At 39.9% G+C, this 14,041-nt stretch overlaps 1 protein-coding gene across 1 annotated transcript in view; it reads left to right on the top strand.

Moving 5' to 3' along the window:
* frs3 (fibroblast growth factor receptor substrate 3) overlaps positions 1-14,041 on the top strand; it is a 28,758-nt gene that overhangs the window by 7,839 nt on the left and 6,878 nt on the right. Inside the window, exons 5-6 of the mRNA XM_062544928.1 lie at positions 12,605-12,766; positions 13,542-13,663. Of these exons, the coding sequence (XP_062400912.1) occupies positions 12,605-12,766; positions 13,542-13,663 (284 nt within the window). The remainder of the gene's footprint in view (positions 1-12,604; positions 12,767-13,541; positions 13,664-14,041) is intronic.

Below are 14,041 nucleotides of genomic sequence, written 5' to 3'. Positions count from 1 at the left end.
GACCTGGTTAGACGAGTGTGGGGGAGGGGGAATGATCGCACAAGACAATAATGCTCTTCATGAAATGGATCTCACAGGCGGCTGTCTGTTTTTAAATGTAGCCTACTACACCACTTGCGAAATCGGACGTGGCACATAGCCTAATTAGGCTATTAGCCTACTGGATAGCAAATCCATAGACTTTGTTCATCCTATATCCTTAAAATGAAAGTGATGACTGGCGAAATTAATCAAACGACGTTTCAATAAACCATTGTTGAAATGAATGAAAATGGTTTTAGAAACCTATAGGCCTATCAGAAGGAAATAGCCTTCAATTCAACCTGAAATAGGCTACTCGAAAGGCAACCTTAGATTAATTCATGAATTCATTAGGCTACGGTTACAAGACCGCATTTCCGTGAATAGGCTAGGGTAGAGTGGGGGAAAACGCTCCCCTTAAGGAAAATGTGGCCTTACTGTGAAAACAAAAGCTAAATATGTTCTGAATTATTATCATGGTTATAAGTGGCAATGACATTAATTATAAACCAACTATGAAAACTTCCTAGACTTTATATTTCTTTAGATTTTTAACAAAAATAAAATGTATACAAAGTGGGCGTTTTACCCCAGCAGTGGGGCAAAATGCCCCCCATGGGTGGGGTAAAATGCCCTCTCCTAAAAAAACGATTTGCTTCATACATTAATAGCCAAATCAACCGACAAGCTGTTAAGCAATAAATGAATTGTAAGATACTATATTTAATTCATAGATTAGGCTTACCAGCAGCCAAGTACACATTAACTAAACTAACATAGCCTACACTCCTTAACTGACCACGGAAAATTACGACATTTTACTATAAAATCAGTCTTCCTTCAACTATGTCGCGAGCGTAAACTTCACAGTGGATATATGTGTGTCCCCGTAGTCAATGGGATGCAGGGCAACAGTACAAATATAACTTGACTGCATCTAGTGATTATTATGGGAGAAACAGGCGGGGGGCGTTTTACCTCACAGGGGCATTTTCCCCCACTCTACCCTATTATTGTCAACGTCAAGGCGAAGACGAAAGAGATGGACAAGATGGACATTTTGGCAACATTTACATGCTAGGAATACTTAGAAATGTGTAGGCCTAAGCTATTTTAAAACGGAGGCTTGTTCATTTTAACCGGCGACGTTCAAGTAGGCTACGGCGACGTTCAAGTAGGCCTACATAGGCCGAATAAAGCATTTCGAATTTCATATCCAGTTGTGGCGCATGTGGTTGAAGCATAGGCATCGTACGCCAGCGACCGGGGTTCGAAACCCAGTCGAAGAACCTCTCCGGAACCCGTCATAACAAAATGAATCGATTTATTAAAAGAAATGAAAGATTTCCTGTTTTGAGATTCTTTTTATGTTTGCGATGTCTGCTGAAAAGAAAAGTTAATATGTTAATTCGTGGTTCAGCGCGCACTCACACACATTTTTACATTGACATAGTGTCGGGCTCAAGTGTCGTCCTCAGTGCCGCATAGGCTATAGGCTATAATGTAGTGAACTGGTTAGACGAGTGTGGGGGAGGGGGAATGATCGCACAAGACAATAATGCTCTTCATGAAATGGATCTCACAGGCGGCTGTCTGTTTTTAAATGTAGCCTACTACACCACTTGCGAAATCGGACGTGGCACATAGCCTAATTATTAGGCTACTGGATAGCAAATCCATAGACTTTGTTCATCCTATATCCATGGCGGAGATAATAATTAGGCATATCAAATTAAAAGCACACTACGACAGGTATACTTGTGTGATCACGCAACACAAGAGAGCATTTAGCGATGGGACAGTTGTGAATGAGTGCTTAACACCCTGGAGTCTAAATACCCCCGGGGGATTTGAAAAACTGTTCCAAACACACATCTCAATCTCTGCTTTTATCATATTATAGAGACACCTTTAGAAGCCTTTAATCAACTCGTTTTCAAATATATAGCCTATGTTTTAAGAGAATATGGCAATGATAATGGCACTTTCTAAAAACAATAAATTCGTAGGATTTGTCCTCTCACCTGCAGCAGGCCCATTCAAAAGCCCATCCACCTAATTTGCATTTGAAAGAGCCAATCACTAAAGTGACACATTTAGTCTAGCCTACTTTATTAGTTTTTTTTGACCCCTCTAATAAATTGCCTATAGTCCTACTACGATAATGGAGGAAGGGCTGCCTAACTGTTCCCCCTAAGAGTTTTTTCATAAGATAAAATGTTTACTCTATTTAAGTTTAGGATTTGGTAGACAAGACAACCTCGGAAAAGTTCTTCAGATAAACAATGTTTTATTGAATTAAAGGAAAGAAAATGTATCGCCAGGGTTTCGGGGCTTGCGAAGGCATTCGTTGATCTTATCGATGCAGTCCTTGCGGCCACTTCTCCCCATCGTAGGAAACTTTCTGCTTAGTGTTGACAAAGGTCTTGACGTTGTGTGGCAGTGCTTGCTTGCCCTTCGATCCATCCCAGTTGGTGGTTTTGCACCAGGCTCTAGTGCTCCTTTGTGGTGATGGCTCTGAAGAGCAGGCATCCGTATCTACCAGTGATGCGCGGGCTGATCCAAATCGAGCGGGCGACCGCGGTTATGGGTCAAGAAAAAATATTTTTAATGATATGCGGGTCATGTTTGGTCGGGTCGGTAAAAAAAATAAATTGTCATTTATGTCGTACATAATTGTCTTTAGAAGAAAAAGACATAGGCTAAGTTGCAGCATTCCCACTGAAACGCGATTCTATCCCCCACATTTTGTCACGAACATGTAGAAATGCACTTGTTGTTTCTGCGTAGACAGACCCTCGGCTACACTTGACATGCAGTTGTGTTCTGTTCTCAGAGCATATGCTTTCTCTGTCTATGATCTGCAGCTTTTATCTCGAACTGCTGGCCTCTACAGAAAGTGGCAGAATCGTCTACTGAGCAGCGAAGTTGCCGATGCAATGCGTGTTTCTCAAGTCTGATAATTTCCAGCAAGATCGAATGGTATTATGGAAAGAAAAATAAACTAAAAGTTTCCCAAATCAGGAAATATTTCTTAATTTAATGTCATCAAGGCATATAGCCTACAATTGGTATGAGCATGCAATATGTGCGTCCTTGCGCAACTTATAGGCCTAGTGGCTCGTTGGAAAGCCCCACGTCTGCTCTTCCCCACGTCGTGCAATAAAGGTTTCATCTCGCTGCAATTTATAATCGCGGAGCAATGGACTTTTGGTCCATTGATGAAGACGTTAATAAAGAGTTTCTTAATAATATTCTATGCCTGCATTTCATGCTTGGGAGAGCTTCAAGGCATTCATGTGAGGAACGGCTGAAACAGAATTTGTATAGGAAAATCCTAGGCTAATTATGTTCAATGTTGAGTCAAACAGCCACATTTTTGGATGAATGCTGACACGGAACAAAAAAAAGGTAGACTAAATGCATGTTTCCCAAATTCTGAGCAATTATAGGCTATATATAATTAGGCAATATAGGCTATATTATTGTTTTACATGCATATGAGATACCAATTTTGCATAGCTCAATGACGCTACGACTAAGTTAGACTAGGCTACTTTTTACAATAAGCGGGTCGGGAAGCGGGTCGGGTCCTGTATTTCAATATTTTTTTTTTGCGGTCCGAGTTGCGGTCGGGTTAGTTGTAAGCGGCGGGGCGGGGCGGGGCGGGGCGTTCAGACACGTACCCGCGCATCACTGGTATCTACCAACGTTGCCGCGACTCTGTTGGTGAATTCGAGCATGTTGTTCTAATCTGGGCCAACAGCAAGCAAAGTCACGTCATCGTGCTGAGAAGGAACTTGAATGTTGTTGTCGAATGTGGCAGAGAATACAGAAGAAGACTTTAACTATTACTTATATATTCTTATGACGAAACGCGAAGAAAAAATACGAGGACTGACCATCTCGCCTCTCCGCGTTTCCCCCAATAGGCCTACCATGGCGACAAAGAAATAAATATGATTTGACATTTTAATGTTTGTAGCGCGCCAGTTTACCCAGTGTGTGTGCATTGAGTAGTTCCTTAAAATACGGAACAAAGAGCGTCCCGTAGGCTATCTGTTTAATACAGAAGAAGACTTTAACTATTACTTATATATTTCTTATAACGAAACGCGAAGAAAAAATACGAGGACTGACCATCTCGCCTCTCCGCGTTTCCCCCAATATCATGGCGACAAAGAGAAATAAATATGATTTGACATTTTAATGTTTGTAGCGCGCCAGTTTACCCAGTGTGTGTGAATTGAGCAGTTCCTTAAAATACGGAACAAAGAGCGTCCCGTAGGCTATCTGTTTAATACAGAAGAAGACTTTAACTATTACTTATATATTTCTTATAACGAAACGCGAAGAACAAATACGAGGACTGACCATCTCGCCTCTCCGCGTTTCCCCCAATATCATGGCGACAAAGAGAAATAGCCTACATATGATTTGACATTTTAATGTTTGTAGCGCGCCAGTTTACCCAGTGTGTGTGCATTGAGTAGGCTAGTTCCTTAAAATAGCCTACGGAACAAAGAGCGTCCCGTAGGCTATCTGTTTAATACGGAAGAAGACTTTAACTATTACTTATATATTTCTTATAACGCTGGCTGTAGGCGATTTCTATAACCATTTTCATTCATTTCAACAATGGTTCATTGAAGTGTCGTTTGAATAATTTCGCCAGTCATCACCTTCATTTTAATGATTCAGTGAGATTAAGGAGTCGACTATTGACGGATATGCGGTCTTCATCATTAAATGCAGTTGAAACTTTCTGCCACCTGGTGGTTGTTTGGGTACATTGCCTTAGCCTCGAAAAAAATCGGCTTGACGCACTGCGGGATCTCTTCGGGAGTCCCGCGGGAGAAGGTGCATTCTCAACCCGTACCCACTGTATAGCCTTGTCATTTACATTTGAAAGAAAAGAATGAAAAGTTTAAAAAGAAATTGAACATATGCTATATTGCCAAAAGTATTGGGTCACCAGCCAGTTACCTCCGCTAAGGTTGGAGGTTATGTTTTCATCGGGGTTTTTCTGTTTGTTTGTCTGTCTACCTGTTAGTAAGATAACTCAAAAAGTTATGGATGGATTTCGAGGGAATATCTAGGAAAGATCCAAAATAACCCAATAAACGATTACATCACCGTTTGGATCCAGGAGGCGCTTGGCGGAGGTCTCGGTGCTCTTGGAATGCTTTTCTAGTTTCGAAAGTATTCATTCATTTCTTTACTAGCGTTAACTTTGTGCGCGAACGAGTATGGCTCAGTCATTATTCAAACGTTCAATCTACGGAGGCGATGGGAAACAGTCGATCCATGTAACGTGGGTGGGCTTTTAAATCTTTGACAACACATTGATTGGGCTGGATTACATAACATGTCACGTGTATTACATCCTTTATCAGAGGCTGTGAGATGCAGAACAGGTTTTACGATCCCAAATAAGCTGAACCATCGGCAGATATGAGTGTATTTCTGAGGCATTTATTATTCACTGCTGATATTGCACTATCTGGCCTAAAATGCCTCTAAAGTCAGGGTTACACTTACTGCAGACAATGCGTTAGTTTTCGCATCATGGATGCCTCGCGTATTTTGCGGTCGTTTTGTGCGTCGGTCGTGCACATCGTCGCAAGCGAACATGACGCGTCCATAGTGTTAATTTCGTCAGACGAGACGAGACTTAATATGTTCGTCAACGACCTTTTTTTTTCGAGACTAAGACAAGATGCATTACTGTTGGCGAAAAAAGACGAGAGTAAAATGTTTTGCATGATTGAAAAACTAAGATAAAATCTCTCTTCGTTCTCATCTACAAAATGAGAAGACAGATATCTATGCTACCTGTTAAGCATTCAGAATAGTCCAAATGAATTAATGGGCAGCAGCTTTCCTGTAGGCTAGCTACGAGCTGTTGCTGTAACCCTGTGGCTGCGACGACTCATACTACAAGTCAACCCCGAGAGGAGGAAGAGATCCAAAGCCTGGCTCCATTTCACTAAACGTGATGAAAATTCTGCCGTCTGCAACCAGTGTAGTATATATATTGTTATCGTGTAAGGGTAGTAATACCAGCAATATGTTAAAACATTTGTCCGTGAAGCATGGGATTAAGCTCCAAGAGTGTCATGTGTTCGACAGCCTACGGAGGGGTGCTAACGTTGCCCGGTCTAGGGCTCCAGAGTGCATATGCGCCCAAAATGTGTGCCTGAAAATAATTCTAGGTCGCACTGGTGCATCTGACGCTGCTGGGTGAAAGCATACGTTTCCTTCACACGTTTTAATCGTAGACTATGCGTCCAACTTTGCCAAACTGTATAGAAGTAAGTAACCCCCTTGGTCCGCTCTCTCTCCCTCTCCCTCTCGTGCGCGCTCAATGACATGCACATTCACAATCGTGAAAGCAATGACGCATAGAACTACTAGCTACATTATAATAAATTTCGGTTAGCATCATAGCGTAGGCTACTGCACAAATTTGATTCAAACTCTTGCATTCAAGTTGACTGATCAATGTTTTCCAACTAAGACTCAAAAGGGCCTGTCCCAAGGAGAAAAAGTATTAGCCTACCTTGCAACTTAAACACACGTGGGGAAACTGAACAGTCCAACCAGTAGACTATAATAAGCTAGCCAACTATGCTACTTTGTTTACAATTTGAGGCTTCAAGCCGACAGCTGAATTAAAGAGGCAGAGTTGTAATCTTTTTGTAAATTTCTTTTAGGTCTATGGTTGTAATATGAATTGTCATGAATGTCATGAATATCAGAAATGTCAGTAGTATAGATTAGAATATATAAAGAATTATATTATATTATATATACTGTAGGCTATATACATCTTTATAATTCTTTATAAAGAATATATTCCTTATTGTGTTTTAAATAAAGACAAGCTTTTTCTACGCCTTATTGTTAAAAAATCATTCATATTATATGAAAGGAGAGCGATAAAAGGTGACCTTTTGGCGTTAAAGGCGATGCAATGAAAAATGTGGGTGCACCTACATTTTTTGGGAATCGATAAGAAAATTTATAAGGAATTGGATTGATAGGCAGAATCGATAATGCCATCGATATTGATAAAAACTTATCAATACCCATCCCTATATGGGACTGCGTTTAGGCGCATAGTGCCATCTAGTGTAGCGGAGTAAAACATTCGTAGGCCTACTTTGGGTCTGCTCTGGACATTATTGGGGGAAAATTGAGATGTGTGAAACACATAGCTGAAACACTATTTGACTGAAATAGTAGCCTATTCAAAAGTATCTTGTTATATAAAAAGACTAAAATGTTTTGACTAAAACTTGACTAAGATACCTTGAGTTTTCTTTTGACTAAAACAAGACTAAAATTATGAGACTTTTAGTCGACTAAAACTAGACTGACAAAAATTATATTTGAATGACTAAATATGACTAAGACTAAAAAGAACATTTCGTCACAAGACTAAGACTATGACTAAATTAAAAATAGGTGACAAAATTAACACTACGCGTCCACGAGATGCAATACTGATAAGAAAGTAGGGGGCGGTCATGGCAAAAAAGGTGACTGTAAGATGCATTATCGACATCAAAGCTGGGGGCAATCATGAGAGTAAACAATGGCACATGGCCACGTTTGTTCTAACAGCAAGTATAACTCCAGCCTAACCCGGAGAGGTCTCGTGCACCCGCTGAGCTCTCTCACGCCCCCCCCCCCCCCCCCCCCCCAGCCCACAACATTTGAGGTCAGTAAGTTTGGTCCATAGGTTCGGTCTGACATTGCTCCTCGTCTATCAGGTCATCTGAGCACGCTTAGGTTGATTGTGTTCGCAAATGAAACCCTGTGGCTACAAATGCATATCGGTTGAAACATGCCCCATAATTACGTCCCAATGGAGCAATATCAATCTCACATTCTGAATAGAATTGCATTATAGCCCTATAATGAAAACCAGCCTAACAAGATTGTTGTGAGGAAGTTTGCCTATGCAAGTTCACAGAGCAAAAGACGCTGACAAAAGAAGCTAGTCATTGCTAGAAAAATATGAAATGCAGGTCAGTGAACCATGTGACCATGTGTTTGAATTCCTGTCCTTGTAGCATCCCTTTCTACATTGTATGGTAGGGAGAAGTTCACCTTGTCTAAATGCAATTTTAATTTAGCATATTTTAATATGGAAATGAACATATTGTGCTTTGAGTCTGCATTGGCATTTTTGTTATATTATTCACGTAATTAACATAAACATGACCAGAATTTACATTGCATAACTCTAGACCTGAAAGGAATAGAATTTCGATTTTGATTTTATTTATTTATTATTATAATTTTTTTTATTAAGCACTTGTTAAGAAGTCAGAGGGCCAGATGTACGTAGATTAGCGATTGTAACGTTGTTTGCGCCAAGGCCAACACGCAGAAAGCACACGCTATGATACTTCAGTTTACGTCCTATTTACCAATTCTGAAATTCGTTGGGTAATCTGCGCCGTTTTCCACACAACAACAACTGAACGACACTTCAATCAGAAGCGCATTTGAATGAAGTTAACTGATTTTAAAAGGAATCCAACGTTTAGCGTTGATGAAATAATACAATGCATAATGTCAACAAGCAGGAAGATAATGAAGAGCAGTAGTTCTACTGAAACTACGCTTACTTGTGCACGTAGGCTATGGAAGATTTATCAAATCTAACAAGTAGGAAAGTTTAAGTGGATGGCGTGAAAGTGAAGGTAGACGTTCGAAAGGCCACCGAAAGTTCTTTAAATAAAAGAGTAGATGCAGCACGCCATTCAAAACAGGTTGCAATTCTGACAAAACGCTTTTGGAGGACCAGCAATTTGTGAAGAGTACAAGGAAAAGTACTTGCCCACACTAAGTTACAATATGAAAGGTATGGTTAAATTAAACTATAATAAAGAGTGAGGAGGCCATTTCTGGAGACAAGATGACTAACCCTCCTAATTATCCCAATTTATTTATTTACTTTGTTGCTAACCCAGTCTACTTGATCCTTCCTTTTTAAGGTTTCATCATCTGGTGGATGTAACTTGTGGTATCTCTGTAGACTCAATTTTAATTTTACAAATGTCATTAGGTTATAGTTTTCTACCTCCAAAAATAATAAGATTAGATTTTTTTTAAGATTTAAAGATTTAAAATCTTTAATTTGAACCAAGTGGCAAATGCAGATAAGCCAGCATTAGCCGCTTTCATAGAACATCAAATTTGGAATGTGAAAGAATCAAGGTAGTGTCATCTGCAAACATAACAGGAAAGGTTAGAAACATTTGCCAAATCATTAATATAAATAAGAAATAATAAAGGTCCCAAGATAGAACCCTGTGGAACACCACAGGGTAATCCAGTCATAGAATTGCAACCCTTTACACAAACAAACTGTTTACAATTCAATAAATAATTCCTTAACCACTTAAGTGAAAGATCACGAAAGCCATATTTATGTAGTTTTTCCAACAAAATAGAATGATGAACGGTATCAAATGCTTTTGACAAGTCTATATAAATGCTACAAATTAATTCATTATTAGTTTGGGCCAAGGTAACCTTATCTATCAAGTGAAGTTTTTAACTTATCAGTTATTTCACTTATTTCCTCAAGGTCAAGAGGCTTAAAGGAAGAAATCCTTTGATATATCTTTGGAATAAATTCCAAGGGACTTCCATTGCAATCAGAGATTTTATTGCCCAATTCCTGCCCAATATTGACAAAAAAATCATTACATTTTTCAGCTATATCCAAAGGATTCTTTAGAGACCGTTCACCATCATGAAACTCTGTAGGTAACTCAGTGGAATTTTGCCTTGATAACAGCTGATTTGTGACCCTGTAAAGCGGAACCAGTCGTTTTGGTAAAATGTAGTAAATTAAGTTATTGTGCTCACGTGAACAGCCATAAACTAAGCTTTCCAACGATATGTATATCGAGGGTATTACACAAACTATCGCTAAGATAACCGCATCCAAAGTTGACATGGTTCTCCTGTCATGATATGCCAGAAGAGGAGAAATCACCTGTTTAAGCAGCGCGTGCACAACGGGAATGACAGCAAATTTGTTGAATCTTCGCCGGGTTTAACAGTCAAAACGTAGGTTTTTCAGTGAAATGCGTTCACGATATGAAACTGTAGACTGTATACAGCCGAATTATGTGAAAACGTGAAATTCAACATTTAAACCCGGAAGTTTGTTATTGTTGATTTACTCAAAATAACGATGTGCGCAAAACGACTGATTTCGCTGTGAATGGTCACATTTATGGTTTTTCATGTTGCCTTAATATCTACTATTGAACTACTGAATCTTGATTAACTAATCATAAAATGTCACCCAAACATAAGTGGGGCAATCCATACCCTTAATTTGTGATGATTAGTCGAAATATGCAAAATGGCTTTTTAATTACCGGTATGTTTGATAAAAAAAAAATGGATATTTACTAGCCTATTACTGTATACTATTATACTTATTACTACTGTACTACTATACTATTACTAAATGCAGTGGACAACTGGAAGGTACGATCAGTTACAACACAGCATGAACACAAGAAGAATGTCTCTTTAGCAATGACTTAGCTACCGCTTCGTGGCTTAAAATAATTCGCCAAACAGATAGAACTTGACTGTAATAAATTACAACCATAACTGTAATCAGGTGAACATAAATCTGTGCACTGATATAGAAAACAAGTCCAAATATTGTGGCCAAAGTTGAGCAAATGTTCAAAATCTTGGGTGTGCAACATTGCCTGAGTATGCCTTTGTGCTATAGGCTACCATGGCTCTATAGCCTGGGTGTTCCCATGCTGCCTTGTGCGCAATTTCATTCACGCTGCTAAGGCAGTCTGGAAAGTACCGCCCTAATTTTTGCCTGAGATAAGGGACCAATCACGGAATAGGGGGGAAAGCAAGACGATGGTGAGCTATGCACAGACGCATTTGATAGACATTAGTGGCGCCCAATGAACGGAACGAATGACCGTTTGGTTGCCAGACCACGTCTCATTGAGAAGTGGTAGGCGCTAGCCTATGGTTCCATTGTAATTCTACGACTTTCACATACAGTTGGTCTAAGCAGATTTCAGGTTTCTTCACTCTTGAGATCATACTCACTTGTGCTCTTCCTTTCTCTGTGTCAGTTTAACCATTTAGCTACTTTTCATTTTGTGATTACAAGTGATTATTTTGGACAACAGTCTATATAATTAACATAAATGATTACGACAAATGTGCTTTTAATGGAAAACCATAGCAAAACCTGACATCATATTCTGCATGCATACAGGTAACCCTCGAGTGTAAGCATGGTGATGGGTAGGATCCTCACCGTCCTCACCAGCCAATCAGATTTAACTTCAGTTGGGCATTTGGACCCTGTCCCTCTCAGGCAGCCCCGGACACATAGAAACAGATTCTTTCAGATTTTTTACATTTTTCTACCCAGTGCTGTGAACAGGTATCCCTATGATGTATGATCTACATCTTCTCAGGGTACTTGGATACTGCATCTCGTCTTCAATCCCATCTTTTTTGCTGTTTTATTGGTCAAAATCAATTGGTCAGATCAATTGTCAGGGACTATTTCAATCTGTCACAAAGAGGATTTGGGATTTTTATTCTGAAGTACGCTGATTCCCTGTCTGGGAACTGCCACACATCTATACATTGTATAACTATGATTATTATCCGGCTCTACACAATGTTGGTAGAATGCTACATTGACTTGAATGGGATATCTCAATGTTCTACAGTAAAATATGCACCATAAGCAGGATAAAGTATAGAACGCCGGTCATTACCAGGAAAAATAAATCCCTTCAGGGTGAAGCAAGAGCCCTCTACTGGCCCTCCGGTTTGCACTGTTAGGACTTATTGGATGCCCTTACCTAGCACATGGAACAGACCTGGAACTGCTTCATCTATAAATTATGACAAAATAAAATGTTGCTTTTGTGCAAAAGGTGTGACTCAGCAGAAAATGCCTTTCAAATTAGACTACAGTACACAGTCTTAATCACATACTATGTTATTACATAATTAGTGATAACATAGTACTACAAAATGGTTTTACACATTATTTCAAGTTGATGAATAGCCGTGGCTGTCGGTTCTGGTTTTGGAAATACTATAAAGCACTATTTAATGGGTTAGTTGAAGGTTTTTCTGTTGAAGACAAAACAGAGATACAGTATCAACTCAAAATACTTTCAAAGCAAGAAATTCCCATGCCTGGTAATGACGAGATTCCTCCATAGAAACAAGCTCACAGGAATCATTTGTACATTTGTTCTACTTACAGTTACACATACTGTAAGTAGGCTGCTATCAAAAGATTTCATCTCTAGATGGCGACATGCACCCTGATAGGTGGAATACCACAGCAAGACTTGAATTTGTGTCTGCGGACTTAAAATTCTTTCCCCCCCCAGACATCCTCTCAGCAAATTTGAGGCCTGAAATATCACACTCATATGTATACGTTTGATGGAATTTTGAGATCTCTTTACTATTTTTGTTGCAAAAAGTGTGGATGGCAGTTTAGAATGTTTCAAGTTGATGTCTGGTCTCTTCACAGGAATCTTTGCATTCAAATGCTCTCGTGCAGAGGAGATCTTCAACCTACTGCAGGAGCTCATGCAGTGCAACAGCATCAACGTGGTGGAGGAGCCGATGCTAATGACCCGGCCAGCACACACACCTGAGATAGACATGTCACGAACACCACAAACACCCAACAGTAAGTGGCAGCTTATTTCATTTCACTATGATTTTACCTTGGATTTACAATTTACACAAAAAAACAAACAGGTGTTTTGAAGCTATGAATAACAAGATGTTGGCTTATGATACACTATATTGCCAAAAGTATTGGGTCACTTGCCTTGACTCGCATATGAATTTATGTGACATCCCATTCCTAATCCATAGGGTTTAATATGACGTTGGTCCATCCTTTACAGCTGCAACAGCTTCAATTCTTTTGGGAAGGCTTTCCACAATGTTTAGGTGTCTTTATGGGATTTTTTGACCATTCTGCCTGAAGTGTTGGACTGATGTTGGACGAGGAGACTGGCTCTCAGTCTCCACTCTCATTCATCCCAAAGGTGTTCTGTTGGGTTGAGGTCAGGACTCTGTGTAGGCCAGTCAAGTTCATCCACACCAAACTGTCATCCATGTCTTTGAAGACCTTGCTTTGTGCAATGGTGTACAGTCCGGTTGGAACAGGAAGTGCCCATCCCCAAACTGTTCCCACAAAGTTGAGAGCATGGAACTGCCAAAACATTCTTGGTAAATTATTTTTTCTGAGTTCCTTTCACTGGAACTATGAGACCATAGCTGCAAATAGTGGACCGGCGTCATATTAAACCCTATGGCTTAAGAAGGGGATGTAATTTAAGTTGAGGCAGGTGACCCAATACTTTTGGCAATATAGTGTATGTATTTGTGTTGATGTCCTGAAAGCATTTGAATACTAAATCTTTCTTTGTGAATCTGCCCCGTTGTCGTTTTAGCTCCAGCATTCCCAGTTCAGGGCTTTCCCAATGGATATCCAGGCTACTCAATCAGCGGTGACTCATCCCAGCCCTCTCTCAATGACGACCACAGACACAGCCTCATGGGTTTAGATGATCAGGTAATCATGTGAGAGGAGATCCACTAATGTGTGAAAACGTCCAGAATGAAAGAGGTCTTTTGAATCAGATGAAAGATATATGGTTCTTTGGGACTTAAATATGTGCATGTAGGACAATGATAGGGTGTCATGTCTTTTGAGCTTATTCCTGGACTCACTAGATGAATCATAGGTTGGGTGTTTTCCAGTTCCCATAAGACAGTCCACCAGAAATAGTCAGTGACACTTATCCATGGTTTGTCTGATTGGTGTTACATTCTTAGTGAGTGGCACTTCTTACATTCTCAGTGAGTGGTGAATTTTGCACTGATGAGACAAAACATTCTGACCAGCCCAATGTACTGTTGGTGGCACCAAAACGGCTTCAACCTGCCAAGG

This window comes from Sardina pilchardus, chromosome 9, assembly GCF_963854185.1.
Source record: "Sardina pilchardus chromosome 9, fSarPil1.1, whole genome shotgun sequence".
In the NCBI taxonomy this organism is placed as follows: Eukaryota; Metazoa; Chordata; class Actinopteri; order Clupeiformes; family Clupeidae; genus Sardina; species Sardina pilchardus.
The sequence above is the reverse complement of the archived record's forward strand: the minus strand, read 5'-3'. Positions and strand labels throughout refer to the sequence as shown.